Genomic DNA, 21,057 nt, shown 5'->3' with positions numbered 1-21,057 from the left:
ATTATATCCTTTTATACATATATATACTTTTTTAAATGATTAAATAATAAACTTTCTTAATTTTTCATCTCAAATTTCTCAATTTATAAGTTAGATCTTGATAGGGATAAATAAATTATGATTGTATAATTAAATACTGCATTAATTGTACAAGTTGTGGGCTGCTAGGCCCAATAAAAAGATATATGAAACTCAGACCAGAAAGGTTAAGCCTGATGGACCAGATCAGGCCTGATGGAATAAAAAAGGCCCAAAAGCCCTAATTATTAATTAATTTCGTAATTAATTAATAAGGGAAAAATCAGCTATTGAGAAGAGTCCCGATAAGGATATAAATCCTTATAGATTAGCCTCAAGGGGACCTAAAAGGATAAGGAATCAGCTTCCTACTTCCTAGGACTCCTAAGTCTATCCTAATTCAGAGGCTTGTCCACCAAGTCTCCTATACCAAGTCCAATTCAAGGACTCCCACATCTATATAAGGGGTCTCACCCCCACCAATCAGAACTACGTTTTTTGGCTTGATTCTCTAATTCACAGAGATACGTAGGCATCTCGTAAAGGAAGATTGAGTCACGAAACACGAGAGCAGCCATTAAAGGCCTTGAGCTCCCGAATCTTAGTATTAAATACAGCAAGTAATAACCTTGGTTTTTTATCCATAACATTTGGCGCCGTCTGTGGGAAAAACGGAACAACAACCATGGCGAGAACACGGAGAACAACCAGCACTCTGGAGGAGGGAACACCATCAGGGACAACCCAGGTGATTTCATCAACCGTGGAGGTTCCTCCCCATTCAACTTATGCATCTACTCAGGGGGAAGCCCAGACAGGGACAACTCATCCTCAGCCACAAGGGACAACTCCCCCGACTATTCAAGGTACGAATCCTCAAGTTCAACAAATACATATACCTGTGAATTCTCGACCCGTCGGGTATGAATATTCAACTATTGTTACTACTAACCCCCCTTATGGGATGCCCCTTCACCCTGAGGTTGGAGGAAGTGGATATGCTGGGCGAAGCGAAGCACGAGGGCGGTCGCCCCCCTATATACGAGGTTTGGATCCTATCCCTGAGGATCGGGAATTTTCTGGTCCATACACTGAGAGAGACTCCGAATCTTCGGATGATGAAGTGGCCCCGAGAAGGAGGCGTCCTGGAAAAGAGCCAATGGCCGATGGAAGGCAACGCCCCCAAAGCACCCCAGGGGCGAATCCCCAAGAAGTGCAGGAAAAGATCAGGGCTCATGAGGCCGAAATCCAAAGGCTGAGGCGTGACTTGGAGGCTCACCAAGCCACCAGAACCCACATACCACCTAGGGGGAGAAATCCTCCTCCTATCATAGACCTGGATGGTCCGGTAAGAAGAAGGGCTGCTGTCCCAAGAACTGATCCAAGCAATCTCCTTCCCCTTGGAGATCCTGATGATCCAACTCCACCCTTCACAGAAGAGATAATGAATGCCCATATCTCAAGGAAATTCAAGATGCCCACTATCAAAGCCTATGATGGCACGGGAGACCCCGCTAATCATGTTAGGACATTCTCTAATGCACTGCTGCTGCAACCCGTGAATGATGCTATAAAATGTCGGGCCTTTCCTCAAACCCTGTCGGGTATGGCTCAAAGATGGTACAGTCGCCTACCCCCAAATTCTATTGGATCATTCAGAGAACTAAGTCAGGCTTTTATTAAGCAATTCATCAGTGGAAGAGTCCATGAGAAAAGTTCAGCATCTCTTATGAGTCTTGTGCAGGGAGCTAAGGAATCCTTAAGAGATTACCTGAATCGTTTTACAAAGGAGGCTTTAAAAGTCCCAGATCTTGATGATAAGGTAGCCATGATAGCATTGCAACAAGGAACTAGGGATGAGTTTTTTAAGATGTCTTTGGCCAAACGACCCCCTGAGAGCATGTTGCAGCTCCAAGAGAGGGCAGGGAAGTATATCAAGGTTGAAGAAAGTATGAGGAAGACCGTAGTAAGTAATGAGCCCACTGGAGGCAAGAAACGAAAAACTGATTTGGAGTATATCGCTAAGGACAAATATCCTAGAACCGAACAAAACCCTGATTCAACCCCCAAGAAGGGAGGACCTGGGCAAAAGTTCACTGAATACGCTAAGCTGAATGCTCCCAGAAGTCAGATTTTGATGGAGATTGAGAAAGATAGAGATATTCGCTGGCCTAAGCCCTTGAAGGCTGATCCCGCCAAGCTAGATAAGGGCAAGTATTGCAGGTTTCACAAAGATGTTGGCCATGACACCGATGAGTGTAGGCAGTTGAAAGATGAAATTGAGTTTTTGATTCGAAAAGGAAGATTGAATAAGTATACTGGAGATGGAGGGGACAGAAATAATAATGGAAGGAAGAACTTTGAAGATCGTAGGAGGGACCAAGATGATCAGGGGCGGAATCCCCAACCTAGAGGACCAGTTATAAACACCATTTATGGAGGGCCGAGACCTCAAGGGCCTGTGATAAACACGATCTTTGGAGGTCCAACTGCTGCTGGATTGTCCAAAAATTCCAGAAAGGCATATACTAGAGAGGTTATGCATATTGTTGGAGAAGCCCCGAAGAGGGCCAGGACAGAAGTAACATTGGCTTTTGATGATTCCGACCTAGAGGGTGTGAAGTTTCCCCATGACGACCCGCTGGTCATAACACCAATAATAGGAAATAGCCCGGTTAAGAGGGTCCTTGTGGATAATGGTGCTTCTGTGGATATCTTGCCCCACGACACCTTTCTAAGGATGGGGTATAACGACTCCCAGTTAACACCAACCGACATGCCGATATATGGATTTGCTGGAGTAGAATGTCCTGTGGAAGGGATAATCAAGTTGCCAACCACCATAGGTACGGAGCCAAGGCAAGCAACGCAGATGCTGGATTTCGTAGTGGTAAAGGCTAGTTCAACTTATAATGCTATCATGGGGAGAACAGGGATACATGCCTTCAAGGCAGTCCCCTCTTCCTACCATTCAGTCATGAAGTTTCCCACCCGAAACGGGATTGGAGAAGAGAGAGGAGATCAAAAAATGGCTAGAAGCTGTTACGTGGCCTCTTTGAGGGCAGATGGAGTCGGGGGGCAGGTTCTTCCTATTGAAGATATGGATGTTCGAGAAAATGATGAGAATAGAGGAAGGCCAGCAGAAGAATTGGTTTCGGTTCCTTTAGATCCCAAGAATCCTGAGAGGATGACTTTCATTGGAGCCACATTAGAGGAGCCCCTTAGAGGGAAGTTAGTGAAATTTTTGCAAGAAAATAGTGATGTGTTTGCATGGTCAGCAGCTGATATGCCAGGCATAGACCCGGAGTTAATTACTCACAAACTAAACGTAGATCCAAGCCGGAAGACAGTGAAACAAAAGAAAAGAAATTTTGCCCCGGAAAGACAAGAGGCTATAAAGCAGGAAGTGGAAAAGCTCTTAGAGGCTGGATTCATTGAGGAGATTCAATTTCCGGAGTGGTTAGCAAACCCTGTAATGGTGAAGAAGGCTAATGGAAAGTGGAGGATGTGTATAGACTTCACCGATCTGAATGATGCATGCCCCAAAGACTGTTTTCCGCTGCCTAGAATTGATACTTTGATTGATGCCACCGCTGGACATGAGATGCTGAGTTTCATGGATGGGTTTAGCGGATACAACCAGATCAAAATGCATAAGGATGACATTCCAAAGGTATCATTTATCACTGACTTCGGTGTTTATTGTTATCTTGTTATGGCATTTGGTCTCAAGAATGCAGGAGCCACCTATCAAAGGTTGGTGAATAGAATTTTTAAGGATCTTATTGGGAAGACTATGGAAGTCTATGTTGATGACATGCTAGTCAAGAGTCTAGTAAAGACTGATCATATAACCCATTTGAGGGAAGCTTTTGAGGTCCTGAGGTACCACAAGATGATGTTGAATCCCACGAAGTGTGCTTTCGGAGTAGGATCTGGAAAATTCTTGGGATTAATGGTCTCAAAGAGGGGAATTGAGGCTAACCCCGATAAAATAAAGGCAATCCTGGACATTGAACCCCCAAAAACTGTCAAGGATGTTCAGAAACTCACAGGAAGGGTTGCTGCGCTAGGACGATTCATCTCCAAGTCAGGAGACAAGTGCTTGTCATTCTTCAAGTCATTAAAGAACATTAAAGACTTTGTATGGAGTGAGGAAAATAAGAAGGCATTTGAAGAGTTAAAGAAGTATATGGGCCAGGCCCCGTTGTTGGCCAAGCCAGTTCTGGGTGAAGTTTTATTCTTGTACTTGGCTGTTTCAGAAAACGCCTTGAGCGCGGTGTTGGTTAAGGAGGAACTGAAAGTTCAGAAACCCGTATACTATGTCAGCAAAATTTTGCATGGTGCTGAGTTGAATTATTCAGCCATTGAGAAATTCGCTTTAGCCTTGGTAATGGCTTCAAGAAAGCTGCGTCCTTATTTTCAAGCTCACCAAATTGAAGTGCTAACAAATCAGCCACTGAGAAATATCATTCACAGTCCCAAGGCAAGTGGGAGACTGATTAAGTGGGCAATAGAGTTGGGAGAGTTCGATCTCAAGTATAAGCCACGTACGGCCATAAAAGCCCAGGCACTAGCTGACTTCGTGGTGGAATGTACCATACCCAACCAAGAAGTCGGGGGGCAGGAAGATACCATACCTCAAGACAAGGGAGTCGACAATGGGGACGAGGAGAAAGAATATTGGGTTCTCTATTTTGATGGAGCATCAAAAACAAATTCCAGTGGAGCAGGGTTGGTTTTGCAAAGCCCTGATGGATTCTTAATTGAGTATGCCATGAAGCTAGACTTCCCAACAACAAACAATGAGGCAGAGTATGAAGCCCTGATTGCTGGCCTTGGTCTAGCTGGGACACTTAGAGTCAAAAACTTAAAGGTCCGTGGAGACTCGAAGCTGATCATATCCCAGGTAAAGGGAGAATTTGAGGCAAGGGATGATACGATGGCTAAGTATGTTCGCCTAGTAAGGGCTGTGATGACCCAATTTAATGAATGCCATGTTGAACACATTCCAAGGGAAGAAAATGCTAAAGCAGATGCGCTATCAAAGTTTGCTTCATCTGAGATTGAAGAAAGTTCAGGAAGTGTGTACTTCCGTGTTTTGAAAACACGAAGCATAGATGTTAAGCTTGTGGCTCCCGTAGGCTTGGGGACGTCATGGATTGATCCCATCAAGGCTCACATTCAAACCGGTTGGTTGCCAAGCGATGCAATTGAGGCACGGAAGTTAACTGTTCGAGCACTAAGGTACTCTTTGATAGAGGGGATTCTATACAAAAGATCTTTCGCGGTTCCTTACTTGAGGTGTCTCAGGCCCGATGAGGCACGCTTAGCTCTTGAGGAAGTGCATGGAGGTATTTGTGGGCAACACTTGGGGGGCAGGGCCTTGGCTCATAAGATAACTCGTTTAGGCTTCTATTGGCCAGAAATGATGGCTGATGCCAAAGAATATGTAAAGAAGTGTGATCGTTGTCAGAAGCATGCACCAGTCGCCAGACAACCCCCCGAGATGCTGACCTCTATCAACTCACCTATTCCCTTTGCTATGTGGGGGATGGATATTCTAGGGCCTTTTCCTATGGCCACAGCACAAAGGAAGTTTCTGATTGTAGCCATTGATTATTTCACCAAGTGGATCGAAGCCAAACCTTTGGCCAAAATCACAACTAAGCAGGTTGCACAATTCCTGTGGGAAAACATTATGTGCCGATATGGAATTCCCCGTATCCTCGTCACTGACAATGGAACACAATTCAACAACGAGGAATTCAAGAAGTATTGCGAAGAAAATGAAATTGAGTTACGGTTCACCTCTGTGGCTCACCCGCAAGCCAATGGGCAAGCGGAGGTAGCAAATCGGATAATCCTGGATGGACTAAAGAAGAGGATCGAGAAGTCAAGAAATAATTGGGTAGATGAGATACTTCCAATATTATGGGCCTACAGGACTACTTGTAGAGTCACGACAGATGCAACTCCTTTCATGTTGGCATATGGGGCGGAAGCAGTAGTTCCCGTGGAGATATCACATTCCTCTCCAAGGATTCAGGCCTTCGATGAGAAAGAAAATGAGGAAGGGCAGAGATTAGCCCTGGATTTAATTGATGAAGTGCGAGATAAAGCACACGCAAAGATAGTAGAATATCAGAAAAAGGCTTCATTCTACTACAACCTAAGGGTTAAAGAGAGGTTTTTCAAACAAGGTGACCTAGTCTTGAGAAAAATAGAGGCTTCTGGTGTCGGACAGAAAGGAAAGCTTGCCCCAAATTGGGAAGGGCCGTATAGAGTCAAGAGCGTTCAGGGTAGAGGAACCTACAAGCTGGAGACTATGGATGGTTGTGAAGTCCCGAGAACCTGGCACGCACAAAACCTGAAGGTTTACTACGTGTAAGATGGTCGAAGTACGATTCTCACTTGTCATTATGACAAGTAGGTTTAAAAGCACCTTGAAGCTTTGTTTGCATAGTAATGGATGGTTTTGAAGTCCCGAGAACCTGGCACGCACAAAACCTGAAGGTTTACTACGTGTAAGATGGTCGAAGTATGATTCTCACTTGTCATTATGACAAGTAGGTTTAAAAGCACCTTGAAGCTTTGTTTGCATAGTATTTTTCTATTATAGATCAGGGTCGAACCCATATTATGTAAGGTTTTGGAAAACCAGACTTGAAATTGAAGAGTTCGAAATTATTTCAACCTATGGATGTTTGAGTTGTGATAATACTTGTGTGGCCCATTAAGCCAAGTTTGAATATTAAAGTATCGGAAAAATGAAGGAGAGAATGCAAATAAGGAAAGTAGCATAGCCCCGCAGGGTAATAAGTTTTAATACAAACAAAAGTCCAGACATAAATTAAGGATAAAATTACAAAATAGAAAAACTACTCCTCCATGTGGGAGCCTTCATTCTCTTTCTCCTTATCAGCGCCTTCAGCGTCCTTCGCAGGAGAAGCGGGAGGAGAAGCAGTGTTAGGATCCAAGATACGATCATCTGGCTGAGGAGAGTCGAAGAGGGCGTCTATGCTGTCCTCTGACTCAGCCTGCTCAGGACTTATAAAGTTCTTAGGGTCGACTAAGCCCTGGTACTTCTCAGAAACAGCCTTCACGGCCGCATCCCATCCCTGAGTGAACTGTAGGGAGTAAAGACCCTCATCATGAATCTCCATGAGATTCTTAAACTTGTCAGAATCCATGTAGTCATCAATGAGCTTATCCTTATCGCTCCTAAGTTTCACCAGCTCGGAATGAGCCTTAGCCAGCTCCTCTTTCTTCGTGTCCAGCTTCTTCTCCAGGACCTTGGCTCTCTCCTCCCACTTCTTCATCTCCTTCTCAAAAACATCAGAGTTACCCTTCCAAGATCTAGCCTGATGTAGGGCCGCCTGGAAATAGGTATTACTCTGCAAAGAAATATGTATAAGTTGGCGCAAATTCATTGGGATACAAGAAAAGTTGAAATTCACAAAAGGAAGAGAAGAAAAAAGAAAATTACCGCAGCTTGGGCTTGAGAACCCAGAAGCTCAATAGTCTCGACATCACTCCCCGTAACAATGTCAGTGAAATCATGGGGAGTGATGGAATGGTACGACCAATCCTTGGCATGTTTGGTGGATCCAACCACCGTATCGCTCCTCCTGAAGCCCCAGTTAGGCCTGAAGGAATGTGCCTTAAGTGGAGGATCCACATCGTCCCCTAGCTCGACCACCGGGACGTGGGGCTTAAGGAAAGTAGGACCGTCAGGTTTGCTCCTGGGGTCCCTGTTTAACTTGGCCCTCTTCTGGCGGCCAGATTCCCCCTCCTTGGGCCTATTGACATTATTAATAGCCTCACAAGCTGAAAGGAAAAGCAGAAGGAATATTAAAATCCAGAAAAAAGAAAAAGTGCGATTAAAGAGAAGGAAAAATAATTACGCAGGTATAAATTTACCCTTATCACTGGCCTGGGAGAGACCAACTTTCTTCAAGGAAAATTCCTCTAAAAGGGTCCAGGTGTCTGTTTTCCCATCATCTGAAATTAAGGCTTGGTAGGCCACCTCCTCCTCATCAGTTAATCTGATGCTACCAGGACTACCATATGATACTTTGCAAAATGGCCTACGGAAGAGTGTGGCCCAATCACCCCCAGCCCAGGTCAGCCTGACAAACTCATCCCTCCATTTAGGGTTGTTCTCAACTATAGAGTTACTGTCAAAGATATGGGGAATTTTGGGCCGTTGGCGAATTAAAACCCAGCCCGGCTGACTCATGGAACTATTATAGAATTGGAAAACTTTCCTAAAGACTGCTACGGAAAGAGGAAAGCTATTCCTGAGACAAAGGACCATAAAACAGATAATGTTCCTCCAGGCGTTAGGAGGGAGTTGACAAGGGTTGATTCGTACATCGGCTAGTAAACGAGGAATAAATTCGTGAAATGGGAACCTAAGACCTGCGGTCAGGGCTCCTCGATAAATGAACAGGGTATCCCCCTCCCAATTACAAGTCCTATCCCCAGGGGCGGCTGGAGTGATCCTAAGGTGGGGTGGAAGTCTGTACAGGGTATTCATAGACTCTATCCTACCATCTAACTCATGAAAAGTGTTACCATGATTATACGAATCTAACTCAGACAGAGAAGGATATTCATCACCTCTCGAGTTAATCATATCAATGAGGGAAGTATATGGAGATTGAATTTGGATGTTTGTACCTCTCTTAGAGACATTCATCTTCTGCAAACGAGCTAGGTCACGGTCCGCCATTAATATGCTTCGGTTGAAGGCTTGAAACCCAGAAATACTTGAGAATGGAGGAGCTGCGGTGGCTTTGGTCGCCGGAAATCGCCTTCAAAAGGGAGAACTTTAGAGAAAAATGTGAGATGAAATGAGAAGTGGGAAGTGAAGTGAGGATTCTCACTCCACACTACACTTATATAGGCGAAAAGCTCGGAATACGAGGCGTTTTTAGGCCCATTTAGCCAGGCCCAACCTAAAGGCCCATCTACAAGAAGTATCAGGAACAATCTAGAAGCTCCTGTGGAATTTAAAAAGTCAAAAATCGACCAGAACCTTAATATGGTTCGATCAGAGTCCTGATCGATGCAAAAGAGAGTCCTGATCGATATCTTATTCGAACAGGAGGGAAGAAATCTCCTAAGATCGATCAGAGTTCTGATCGACAGAGAAGAGAGTCCTGATCGATATGCTATTCGAACAGGAGGGAAGAAATCCCCTAAGATCGATCAGAGTCCTGATCGACACAGAAGAGAGTCTTGATCGATATCTTATTCGAACAGGAGGGAAGAAATCCCCTAAGATCGACCAGAGTCCTGATCGACGGAGAACAGAGTCCTGATCGATATTCCATTCGATCAGAATGGTCGAGAGCCATTTAATTCGTTCAGAGTCCTGATCGAAATCGATCAGGAATCCTGATCGATTAAGCCCGTGTAGCAATCGACTAGGGTGTCACTTTGAAGGCCAATTCGGTCAGAATCCTGATCGAAATCGATCAGGAATCCTGTCGACCAGAGTGTAAGATCCTGAGCTAATTCGATCAGGATCCTGATCGATTTTGGCTGCATCCTGATCGATTTTGGCTGCATCCTGATCGATTTTGTCTGCATCCTGATCGATTTCGAATGCATTCTGATCGATTTTAAGCCAGAAAATTAAGGATAAGTCCCGGGAAATTAGGGAAAAATCCAGAAATTAAGGATAAATCCCAGAAATTAAGGGAAAAATCCAGAAATTAAGGAATAAATCCAGAAATTAAGGATAAATCCCAGAAATTAAGGGAAAATTCCAGAAATTAAGGATAAATCCCAGAAATTAAGGGAAAAATCCAGAAATTAAGGGAAAAATCCAGAAATTAAGGATAAATCCCAGAAATTAAGGGAAAAATCCAAAAATTAAGGGAAAATTCCAGAAATTAAGGATAAATCCCAGAAATTAAGGGAAAAATCCAGAAATTAAGGGAAAAATCCAGAAATTAAGGATAAATCCCAGAAATTAAGGGATAAATCCCAGAAATTAAGGGAAAATTCCAGAAATTAAGGATAAATCCCAGAAATTAAGGGAAAAATCCAGAAATTAAGGGAAAATCCAGAAATTAAGGATAAATCCCAGAAAAATAAGGAAAAATTCGTTGTAAACGTGTAGGTCGCTCCACACTTTACGGAAAAACGAAACCCTGTAAGGGAACAAATAGACTTAACTTCTGCGAAACCTATTCAATGTTTCCCAAAAGTTGGGGGGCAAATGATAGGGATAAATAAATTATGATTGTATAATTAAATACTGCATTAATTGTACAAGTTGTGGGCTGCTAGGCCCAATAAAAAGATATATGAAACTCAGACCAGAAAGGTTAAGCCTGATGGACCAGATCAGGCCTGATGGAATAAAAAAGGCCCAAAAGCCCTAATTATTAATTAATTTCGTAATTAATTAATAAGGGAAAAATCAGCTATTGAGAAGAGTCCCGATAAGGATATAAATCCTTATAGATTAGCCTCAAGGGGACCTAAAAGGATAAGGAATCAGCTTCCTACTTCCTAGGACTCCTAAGTCTATCCTAATTCAGAGGCTTGTCCACCAAGTCTCCTATACCAAGTCCAATTCAAGGACTCCCACATCTATATAAGGGGTCTCACCCCCACCAATCAGAACTACGTTTTTTGGCTTGATTCTCTAATTCACAGAGATACGTAGGCATCTCGTAAAGGCAGATTGAGTCACGAAACACGAGAGCAGCCATTAAAGGCCTTGAGCTCCCGAATCTTAGTATTAAATACAGCAAGTAATAACCTTGGTTTTTTATCCATAACAGATCTTAAGAATTATATTTACTCTAATAATATGACATATTTTAAATGTATTTGTATAAATATTTATCAAAATTATATATGTATAATTAAAATATTAAAATAATGTCCATATGAATAATGTCCATGTAGAGGGTTCTAAACAAAATATCTTCTTAAGTGTTGAAGTCCTTTTATAGTTTACTACATTAAATCTCGTGCAATGCATATGTTCCATTTTATTTAAATAAATTTTTAAATTTCATTCATCCAATCATATATTAATTTTAATATATTTATACAAGTATATAGTAATTATAGATTTATAATATAAATAATAAAAAAATTAGGAAATAGTTGTGATCGTAGTTTAGTATGATAAGTATTGGTCGTAGTTTAGCGCGATAAAAAGGTTATATCTTAGCAATTTAGTAGTTTAGCATGTGTATAACACTATTTATTTTAATTTTTAATTACCAAAATAAGGGGATTCCGTTGAGGCAAAATATAACCCACTACGGTTATTTTATTATAATATAGATTTTCATGTAATTTCATATTTTTCTAAATTTAAAATCTTCAAATGTTATATATTCTATTCTAGTCGCTTTCAAATTCCATGGGAACTCCTTTACTCTACTTATATATACTCAAATTATATATAGGACATAATTATATTAATATATTATAATATTTTAACTTAAATTAATTATTTTTTATTATCACTACTTACCTATTACAAATGTATTAAAAATAATTAGAGTTTATTGTAAAAATTATTTTTTCACATTGTATGTCTTATAAGGGTTGGGGAGTTTTCTAATATGATTTTAACACTGCTTGTGAAATGACATTTTTAATCATAACTACTAAATCACATAGCGATATAAAATGATATTGTTAATCATAACGATCAAATCATATAATCGTACCTTATTATCTTCATTACACTAATTATATATAGGATATAATATCAAATGTTTAAAAAATTATTTTACACCTGACGCTAGGGAACATGGTTCTAGACCAAAATGGTATGGTCATATCTTGAAGAACAGTTCTCCTAGGAAGAATCGATAACCTGCACAAAATGTAGCTAGATAATCCTTCTTTATTAAAATTGAATTCTAAAAGATTGCTTTATCATTATTTTGTGAAGTTTGTCGCATGCATGAATATATGATACGTCCCTCTTTTTTTTTTATTCGATCAGCAAGATGTTTTAATAATAAAATAATCAACTCACATCCTATTTTGTTATAGTGCACCATGCAGACTGTTCTATTTTATATTGAAATAACGGTGAGTGCGATGGTTTATGTAACAAATATAAGCATGAAACTAAACCAATTCCTAAATATAAAATAATATAGTATCTGAACACAATACACATGCACACTCTTATGTGTATAACACAGTGAGGAAGTAAACCACGATACTTCTTATTAAACCAAAACAGCGTCCAAGAGAATAAATAGAGAACAGAACAGAAATGGAACCTATAAAATAGGATCTGCTTAACTACTACTGTTTATCTAGTTAACTACTCCTACTAAACCTCTTCTGATTTTATTCAATCCTTACTCAGAAGATCCATTCCATTTTCACTCCTAATGACTTAACAAACTAATTAGATAAAACAAGCTAAGACATGTTAAGATTAAATATAACACCCAACACATTCCCCCCTAATCTTAACATGGTTCCAGAATCTAGTTCAGCTTCCTGCAGTAAGGTCTTTAACTCCTATTGCCTTCCTCATCTCTTCAAACTTGACTCTTCCCAGTGCCTTAGTTAAAATATCCGCTCTTTGCTCTTGAGTAGCCACATGCTTGACAATCAACTCTCCTCGTTCAATGCATTCACAAATGAAGTGAAATCGAACATCAATATGCTTGCTCCTACCATGTAGTACTGGATTCTTCATCAACTCAATAGCAGACCTATTATCTATATGGAGTATAACTGGACCAACTTGCTGTCTCAAGATCTCTCCCAATAACCCCCGAAGTCATATGCTCTGGCAGGCTGCTGTTGTGGCTGCCATATATTCCGCCTCACACGAGGACAGAGCAACAACCTTTTGTTTTCGTGAGTTTCACGAAATTAAGCTCCTATTTAGATAAAAACACATCCCTCCCGTGCTTCTTCTGTCAATAACATCATAGCCAAATCACTGTCCGAAAACTCGTGTAAAGTTCCACTAATCTGCTCCTTTTCATACACCAGCCCATAGTCAATCGTTCCTCTTATATACCTCAGAATATGATTAACAGCCTGTTGACCAATCACCGGACTTAACTTTTCCAGACACACATTCATCCAACATTTTGAACTTTCCACGTTGCCCGGTCATATGGTTACTAGCACCGTTATCTAGGTACCATACTTGTGATTCCTTTTGATCTTCGTTATTTGTCCGTAATTTTGGTACCACTACCTCTTCCTTCAAGAACATGACCAACTTCTCCGTTTGTCCAACCTCAGCAATCAACAGGGCCGACTCATCCTCTTGAATTCTCGAAAGGTTCGCCTCCCTTGACATGTCTCTTTCCTTCCTTGGTCTACGGCGATCCGCAGTAAAATGTCCATGTCCTTGACAATTAAAACATCTCACTCTACTTCTATACCGTACCCCACGAGTATTTCCTCCACCTCGAGTCCCCTCTATGTTACTCTTCTTTAACCATTCCTCTCGAGTTAATAACAGCTGCCCCTCGCTGCTTTCTTTTCTTTTCCACTCTTCCTCTGTCAGTAGCAATTGTCCCTTGCCTTTCTCCGTTGTTCCCGGTAACCTCTTCTCATGGGCCTTCAGAGAACTAACAACCTCTTCTATCAACATCTCTTCCAAATTCCCAAATTGTTCGATAGTCGATGCAATTTGCAGAAACTTGGAAGGAACCGCTCTGAGCAATTTCTTGACCACATAGGCCTCATCTACTTTCTCTCCCAAAACTCGAATGTTGGTGAACAAACTGTTTAGTTTCAAATAAAACTCATCCAGTTGCTCATCTTCTTTCATATACAAAGCTTCGAATTCACTCTTAAGGGTCTGTGCTCTGGCCGCTTTCACCTTATCTGCTCCCAAGAACATGGTTTTGACAGCCTTCCAAGCATCTTTCGACGCGTGTTTCTCTGAGATTGATAACATCACATCCTCTGGAACCCCCTAGTAAATCACAACAATTGCACGTTTGTCCAGTTTGTCATCTACAGCAACCTCAGGATTCTTAGGCTCGACTGCATCCCACACCCTGCGAGCTTGCATGAAGACCCTCATTTTTAGAGCCCATGCCGTGTAATTTGTTTTTGTCAACAACGGATAACTCAGACCAAACAAACCCTCTTTAGTCATGCTCTCCCCTCCATTCGAACCTATTAAAGCTCTGATACCAAGTATAGTATCTGAACATAATACACACGCACACTCTTATGTATATAACACAGTGAGTAAGTAAACCACAGTACTTCTTATTAAACCAAAACAGCGTACAAGAGAATAAATAGAGAATAGAACTAAAATAGAACCTATAAAATAGGATCTGCTTAACTACTACTACTTATCTATCTAGTTAACTACTCCTACTAAAACTCTTTTGATTTTATTCAATCCCTACTCAGAAGGTCCATTCCATTTTCACTCCTAACGACTTAACAAACTAATTAGATAAAACAAGTTAAGACATGTTAAGATTAAATATAACACCCAACAAATAATAATGACGGTTCAGGATTCAACTTTGGTTACTACCTTCTTATTATTTGATAGACTTAATAAATATGCAGAAATAAATCAGTATAATAGAACATAATAGATTGAAAATAAATATTAAGATTTACATGTTATATATCACACTTATCTCGGTATTGTCACTCCGCGCGTGGAAGGAGTTTGGCTTCTCTGGGTAGTGGCCAAACTGTTTTCTAAAGACGTAGAAGACTGATCTGAGGGTGTGAAATAGGTTGCCACAGGCATCTTTGCTGGGAGAGCAGGCAATGAAGCATCAAGATCATTAAGAACATGAATAACTTGCCTAATGGAAGGCCTACTGGTCCTATCTGGATGTGCACACCAAAGCCCGACAATCATCAATCGTTTCATTTCATGCTCATCGTAATCCCCAGAGAGTTTTGGGTCAGCTGCTTCAAGAATTTGTTCCGTTCCATAAAGGTCCCAAACCCACTTTACTAACTCTTTCCGACTTTCGTCAAGCTTAACATCAATAGGTTTTCGACCACATGCTATTTCCAATGCTACAACTCCGAAGCTGAAAACATCCGACTCCCTGCTAGCTTGTCCTGTGACAAAACATTCGGGGGCCATGTAGCCTCGTGTCCCGGCCACAATAGTTGTTTGTGAGCCCTTATCATGATCGACAAATCTGGCTAATCCGAAATCACCTAGCTTAGTGTTGAAATTTAAATCTAACATGACATTGCTTGATTTAATATCTCTATGCACTACACATTGCTCCCATTCTTCATGTAGATAAAGCAATACTGACGCCAGGCCATGAGCGATTTTATACCTTGCATTCCATGACAACAAGCTCTTCCCCTTGAAAAGATGAGAATCCAGGCTACCATTTTGCATGTACTCATAAACAAGTAAAAGATTATTTTGTTTATGGCACCAACCTATAAGCTGCACCAAATTTTTATGTCTCAAACGACTAATGATCCTCACTTCCGATGCATACTCTTTTATTCCTTGACTAGAATCTCTTGATACTCTCTTGACAGCCACATAAACATTCATTTCTGTCAAGAAGCCTTTGTAAACTTCCCCGAAGCCTCCTTCTCCAAGTTTTTCAGTTGGCGCAAAGTTACTTGTTGCTTTAGCAAGAGCATTATACGAGAACTTTTTAGGTCCAATTCCTTTCTCAAATTCACCATCCATGAAATCATCCCTAATAAGAATAGGATCTTCAATCTCGTCTATCTTTTTTTTCTTGAAGATAAGGTATATGGCCAAAATGCAAACAAGAACAAACCCCCCTACTACCAATCCAACCACCAGACCCATCTTTATATTGTTTGATTTGGAGGTTGTTGGAACATTTGTCCTCGGATTAGTTTGACTTGGACCCTCTGCATTTGGATTAGAATGACTTGGAGGCACTGCTACCGGATCCACTGGACTTGCTTCATCAAACTCCAGATTCGAATTGAATACCCATGAATTGATATGATTGAGCGATATTACCGATCCTGTTGCAGCTGAGAAGCCAAAATTGACCCATTCTGGCAAATATTCTCTTAAATCAACTACAAAGTCGAGAGTTTGATTTGCGGCATTACCAGTGCCATCTGAACTTGAACGGAAGGCAACACTAAGATTTTTCGAACTAGAAGCATAACTTATGCACGCTTCATTTGTCCACCCATTCATAATACTAGATCTGCCATTAAACCAAGGCACACTAGCATTTGATATCACAGAGTTGATATCTACACCAACATGCTCGACAACATCATCCACAAAAATCGGGTCCCAATTATCGTTGTGGAAAATGTCAAACTCAACAGCAACAAATTCATTGGCGGTGCTGTTTATATAATCATCACCATTAGCAAGTCCAAATGCTCCACCTCCTCCCTGGATCCCGCTGCCATTTGCAACTAGAAAAAACGTGATCCCGTCCCCATAATTTGTTTTATTTTGCGAATCAATCACAAATGTAAAATGGGTAGTGAAGTCAGTAAGGTTTCTTGAGGCCTTGTCCCATAGATACAAAGGTTTTTTATAAGTAACCCGTCCTATGCTTGTAACAACTGATGATCCATTTATCTTTTCGGCGAGTTGGATGGCCCCGCTGGAAAAAAAGACATCTCCCTCAGAATTAAATTCAGCAGCATCGTTAGCATTGAAACTGGTAAAGCTAAAATTTAAAGCTGCTGCAAAATGAAATATACTGAAGAATAGCAAAGAGATAATGATGCAACCCATGCTTTAAAATTGTTTGTCAACGACTGAATTCCATCTGCCGTAAAATTGTTTTCATCCTAAAGAACATGGTAATGTGCTGACCGACTTGTACCCTGTCATAATCATTTAAAAAATGTAAGATTGTAACAAGTCAGAGAATAAACTGAGATAATTATAAACCAGCTTGTTACACAGTTTAGCTAACCGGTTACTTTGACATTTGTGAAAGTAACAGATAATGAAGCATGCGTGTACTAATATTTTTATTGATCATGTATGTACGATTAATGAACAAAAAATCAATAAAATTTATTCAAGTTGGAGCATGGGTGTGCCTTGAACAGATGATGAAGCTAGTTATTTAAATTATTTATTTCTAAATATGTCACCGGACGATTGAAACAGGAGAGTTTGACATAGAAATGACAAGAGTGGGCAAGTGGTAATAAAAAATGAAAATGTGTTCTTTTTAATGGAAAGAAAACTTCTTATTAAAACATCTGCTCGGTACACAGAGTCTCCAACAATAAACTCTAGATAAGAAAATATTGTAGCTATTCGACAAACATGATATCCTAGCCAAAAGGTGACAACACAATTTGCCTGCTTCTAGACATGATTTAATAACAGATCTCTCCTCTGTTGTAGCTTCAAATGACAGAACTCAAAAATAGGTTGGACAAATTTAGTATTTTAGACTAAGTTGTGAATAATTTTGAGACTCTATATGAGTGAGACACATTATGTGTTAGTGGTGTGTATTTATTGGAACATATTCTCCTCTTCGAGGGGATTCCAACGCATATTTAAACGCTCAAAATGAGTAAAAGGTGAATGAGAACTGATGTTCCAAAGTTTTACCTTTTAATATGAAAAGTGGTTTTGTACCACATCGAGAGTAGCACAAACCTATTCCTTAGTTTTTCTTATAAATACCATGTACCACATCGAAAAGAAAAATAAGTCCTTTCAAGCCTCTCTTTATAAATAGAGTCTTAGGGCATCAGTTTTATTAAGTCAAGGGAATAAGAGTCATCTCTTTCATTCTCGGTCTCTTTAGTCTTAAATTTTTTCCAATATTCCGGTGATAGTTCTCGGGCTTAGTTCAAGTTCGCTGAGAGTATATTCGATCTATCGATTATACTGGTATCTCGTTTTATCCTGGGAGGCTATCGACTCGCACATACGGTGAGAGGCGAAATAGCTTTAAGGAGACAGTTTCAACTGGACTCGAGGATCTCCATTTGGTTATGTCCTTTCTTTCTCTGTTCGATTTCGTTTACTTACGCACACACTTATTTGATTTATATGTATTAATCGCAGATTATATTCACAAAATATGGCCAACCTTGTTGTAGTACTGCATCTCTTTAGACATTGCTTTCACAGTTGCTTCTAAGTCGCTCTCGATCTCCACATTATGCACTCCCAGATCCTTAATCCACCTTATGCCCTCCTCCACTCCACGAGCTTCGGCTTCCAGAACTGTTACTTGCCCTTGAAACCTCATATTCTTACCTTGAACAAACTGCCCATACTCATTCCTGAGCACCGTCCCCACACTGTATGACAGTTCTCCTGTAAACAGAGAAGCATCTACATTTAGATTATGCCACCTTTCTCTCGGAGGTTTCCATTTAATGTTATTATCCTTCTCTACAGGTTTCATGGACAGTGCTGCTGTCTTTAACTGTTTTGATTTCATTGCTTCCTGCCAGTCATGCTTCTGTTTCATACTAATCTCCACGACTGTTGATGGATTAATAATTTTTCCTTCCCATATTTTCCGATTTCTTGCAAACCAAATGCCCCACAATATCATAGCAACATTCTCCTTCTCGTCGATAGTTCCTGTTGACGGAGAAATCTGGTAACAACAAAGATTGAGATTTCTTGCCGGAATTAAGATCTATGACGCTGGTTATTCGCTGGAAAATCAAGCGGTGTGTGGTGGTTTGTGGTTGTTTTAGGGTGAGATTGATCAGAGTAAGTGGTGACTCTCTTATCAGCTCTTAACTTCTTACCCTCTCAATCTGCCTACGTACCCTTTATATAGGGATCAAGCCTGACGTAGTTCTTGTGGAACAAGAAATCTAATGGGCTTAGACTTCTTATTCCTAGGCCCGGTAGAAGCCCATCCAAAGTCCGTCTTCTTCTAGCTTTAGGAATGTCCAACTATGAGGCACAACCGCGAAGGCCCAAGGCTCGTCCGTAATCGCGGGACTTCACAGATAGTGCATCTCCCTGCGCAAGGATAACACTCCGCTACAGCTATTTCCCTTGATTTACGGACGCAGGTATAGCCACGGTTCACCCCAAGTGCTGGACACATCCCTGTCCCCCGAATGAGAATAACCCACTAGATAACAAGACAGGTGATCCCAAGCTCTTGGGTACAAAGTGCAGAATGACTCCAAAGTTCTCCAACGAGGACACCCGTCGAATACAAGAACAGAGTTCCCAAAACACACACCAATGTTAACCCCGCATCCCCAACGAGGACACCCGTTGAATATAGGAGGAGGCCTTCAATCATCAGGCATACCCCTGGAGGCCCTCAATCTTTTCACAGACATCCCCCTCTTTGACCGTCTCAAGGAGGGAATTCATCAAAGAGTACCTACAACAAATACATTAGTAAAAATAATCTCCACTGCTCCTCTCCATGCAAGCTTTATCCTAAAGTCACCATTGAGAATACATAGACCAGGCAGAGGACGCGTCCTAAGACCCTGGGCGCGTCCTCACCTTCATGAAACATGCATAGCCTCCTCAAAAAACCCTGGCGCAGAGCATTCCACTACACAGGGCGCATCCTAGGAAAGACAGGCGCGTCCTCCAGCTGTTATTGCCACAAAACCACATTTATCAAGTACTTTCACCAAGACTAACGCGTCCACCACGATTGAGCGCGTCCTTCCCTAATCATGCGCTCCCAAACTTCACCATTACTAGACCACTAAACATCTCCTCAAAGGTAGGCGCGTCTAACATTCCTGGACGCGTCCTAACCATCCACGATGCAATATCGGTTTTGACTATACTTAATCTGCATTCGACCCGAGTCAATCCAATGCCAAATTTTGGGTATAACAACTACCCCCCAAATTCTATTTGCAGTTGAAAACAAAATTGGAATTTTACTCACAACCATAAGCAAAATTTGGATTACCCCATTGCAGTACATTAGGATGCGTCCTAAGATATAGACGCGCCCAAGGCTTCTATTCACAACTAACCGTTGCGTTACAGCTGGCGCACACGTCATCCACCCACTTTTCTATAAATACCTCGGTCACATCACATCATTATTACATTCCTGTTTCCTCTCTCTCCAAAAACTGCCATTACCGCCACCGCAAGAAGTTAAGCCCAAGAATCCAACGATTTCACCGGCCATTAATCGATTTCCTTATCTCAATCCAACCCCCAACTTACGAGGTACACAAATCTCCTCTTATTTCTTTATTTGCCGAGCAAATCGATTTTAGTGAGCATGAAACCGTTCGTATGCTTCATTTTTACTTTGAATGTTCTTCATTTTAGTCGAGTATATATATGTGTATATATAATGAATCTCCATATTTTGCTCTTTGGATTCTTGAATTATATATTTTTAGGGTTTTATTACATTTTCCCCAAATTGCTAACAGTCGTTTAGAATTCCACTGCATTGCAACCACATAGGATGCGTCTACCCTTCAGGGTGCGTCTTATATTCCCTTGTTTAAGATGTATGTTTAAATCGTTTTAACCAAAGGCCACATAGGGGCAATACTCTACTAGGACGCGTCTTCGCAGTGCATCCCATGCGATAGATTCTTAGGACGCATCGTCGCATGTTTCCAGTATCTTCCTTCTTTTTTTTTAATATGGACGCGTCCTCAAATTTTTCTTCCTTCTTTTACAGCTGGAGGACGCGTCATCTTCATCACCTTTCCATCCATTCAAAGTCCTCAATAAACGCCTTGGGATTTACTCCCCACACTTAATCTCTTTCAAACCCGATTTTTCCGAATTTCACAAGACGAGTTCCTTCCTTGAAGCAGAAAGACGTGTCTTCGATTCCCTCAAATCAAAGAGCTCTATAATGTCTGAATCCAGTTCTGATTCTATAGATCAAGTCCCCATAAGCTCTAGAATAAAAAAGAAAGAATTCAAACAGAGAAAAACTCCAATTCTCCATGCTAGGGCCGCAATCGAAGATTGGACGGACGATGAGATTGTACCCACCACCAGCCAACAGCCCCAACGCATGACTATTTCAGACGAGGACGCGTCTCCTTCTCAGGACGCGCCAGCTTCTCAGGACGCGTCCCCTCTTAGTGTAA

At 41.0% G+C, this 21,057-nt stretch overlaps 3 protein-coding genes across 3 annotated transcripts; all 3 read right to left on the bottom strand.

The window, feature by feature from the left end:
• Positions 1-12,514: 12,514 nt before the first annotated feature.
• On the bottom strand, positions 12,515-14,152 carry LOC141684982 (uncharacterized). Its single transcript, XM_074490111.1, has 3 exons — positions 14,018-14,152; positions 13,090-13,966; positions 12,515-12,747 (listed from the first exon to the last, which is right to left on the bottom strand). Exons 1-3 carry the CDS (start codon positions 14,150-14,152, stop codon positions 12,515-12,517), a joined length of 1,245 nt encoding a protein of 414 aa, XP_074346212.1.
• A 422-nt stretch (positions 14,153-14,574) lies between these two features.
• LOC141682897 (L-type lectin-domain containing receptor kinase IX.1-like) lies at positions 14,575-16,755 on the bottom strand. The gene has a single exon (XM_074487584.1). The coding sequence runs from the start codon at positions 16,745-16,747 to the stop codon at positions 14,654-14,656; it is 2,094 nt and encodes a 697-aa protein (XP_074343685.1). The 5' UTR covers positions 16,748-16,755; the 3' UTR covers positions 14,575-14,653.
• Positions 16,756-18,056: 1,301 nt separating this feature from the next.
• Positions 18,057-20,126, bottom strand: LOC141684981 (uncharacterized). Its single transcript, XM_074490110.1, has 2 exons — positions 20,031-20,126; positions 18,057-18,593 (listed from the first exon to the last, which is right to left on the bottom strand). The coding sequence occupies exons 1-2, from the start codon at positions 20,124-20,126 to the stop codon at positions 18,057-18,059; spliced, it is 633 nt and encodes a 210-aa protein (XP_074346211.1).
• Positions 20,127-21,057: the final 931 nt, after the last annotated feature.

This window comes from Apium graveolens, chromosome 9 (assembly GCF_009905375.1).
Source record: "Apium graveolens cultivar Ventura chromosome 9, ASM990537v1, whole genome shotgun sequence".
Classification (NCBI taxonomy): Eukaryota; Viridiplantae; Streptophyta; class Magnoliopsida; order Apiales; family Apiaceae; genus Apium; species Apium graveolens.
The sequence above is the reverse complement of the archived record's forward strand: the minus strand, read 5'-3'. Positions and strand labels throughout refer to the sequence as shown.

What these genes read in the sequence shown, in the direction of transcription:
- LOC141684982 (XM_074490111.1), bottom strand. Translation starts at nt 14,152, where the DNA reads ATGACTAAAGAGGGTTTGTTTGGTCTGAGTTATCCGTTGTTGACAAAA. An exon ending in TCGAGCCTAAGAATCCTGAG is followed by an intron (nt 13,967 to 14,017) that starts GTTGCTGTAGAT and finishes GTGATTTACTAG; the next exon opens with GGGGTTCCAGAGGATGTGAT. An exon ending in GTCTGGAAAAGTTAAGTCCG is followed by an intron (nt 12,748 to 13,089) that starts GTGATTGGTCAA and finishes TACTCCATATAG; the next exon opens with ATAATAGGTCTGCTATTGAG.
- LOC141682897 (XM_074487584.1), bottom strand. Translation starts at nt 16,747, where the DNA reads ATGGGTTGCATCATTATCTCTTTGCTATTCTTCAGTATATTTCATTTT.
- LOC141684981 (XM_074490110.1), bottom strand. Translation starts at nt 20,126, where the DNA reads ATGGCCGGTGAAATCGTTGGATTCTTGGGCTTAACTTCTTGCGGTGGC. An exon ending in AACAGGAATGTAATAATGAT is followed by an intron (nt 18,594 to 20,030) that starts GTGATGTGACCG and finishes TGTTGTTACCAG; the next exon opens with ATTTCTCCGTCAACAGGAAC.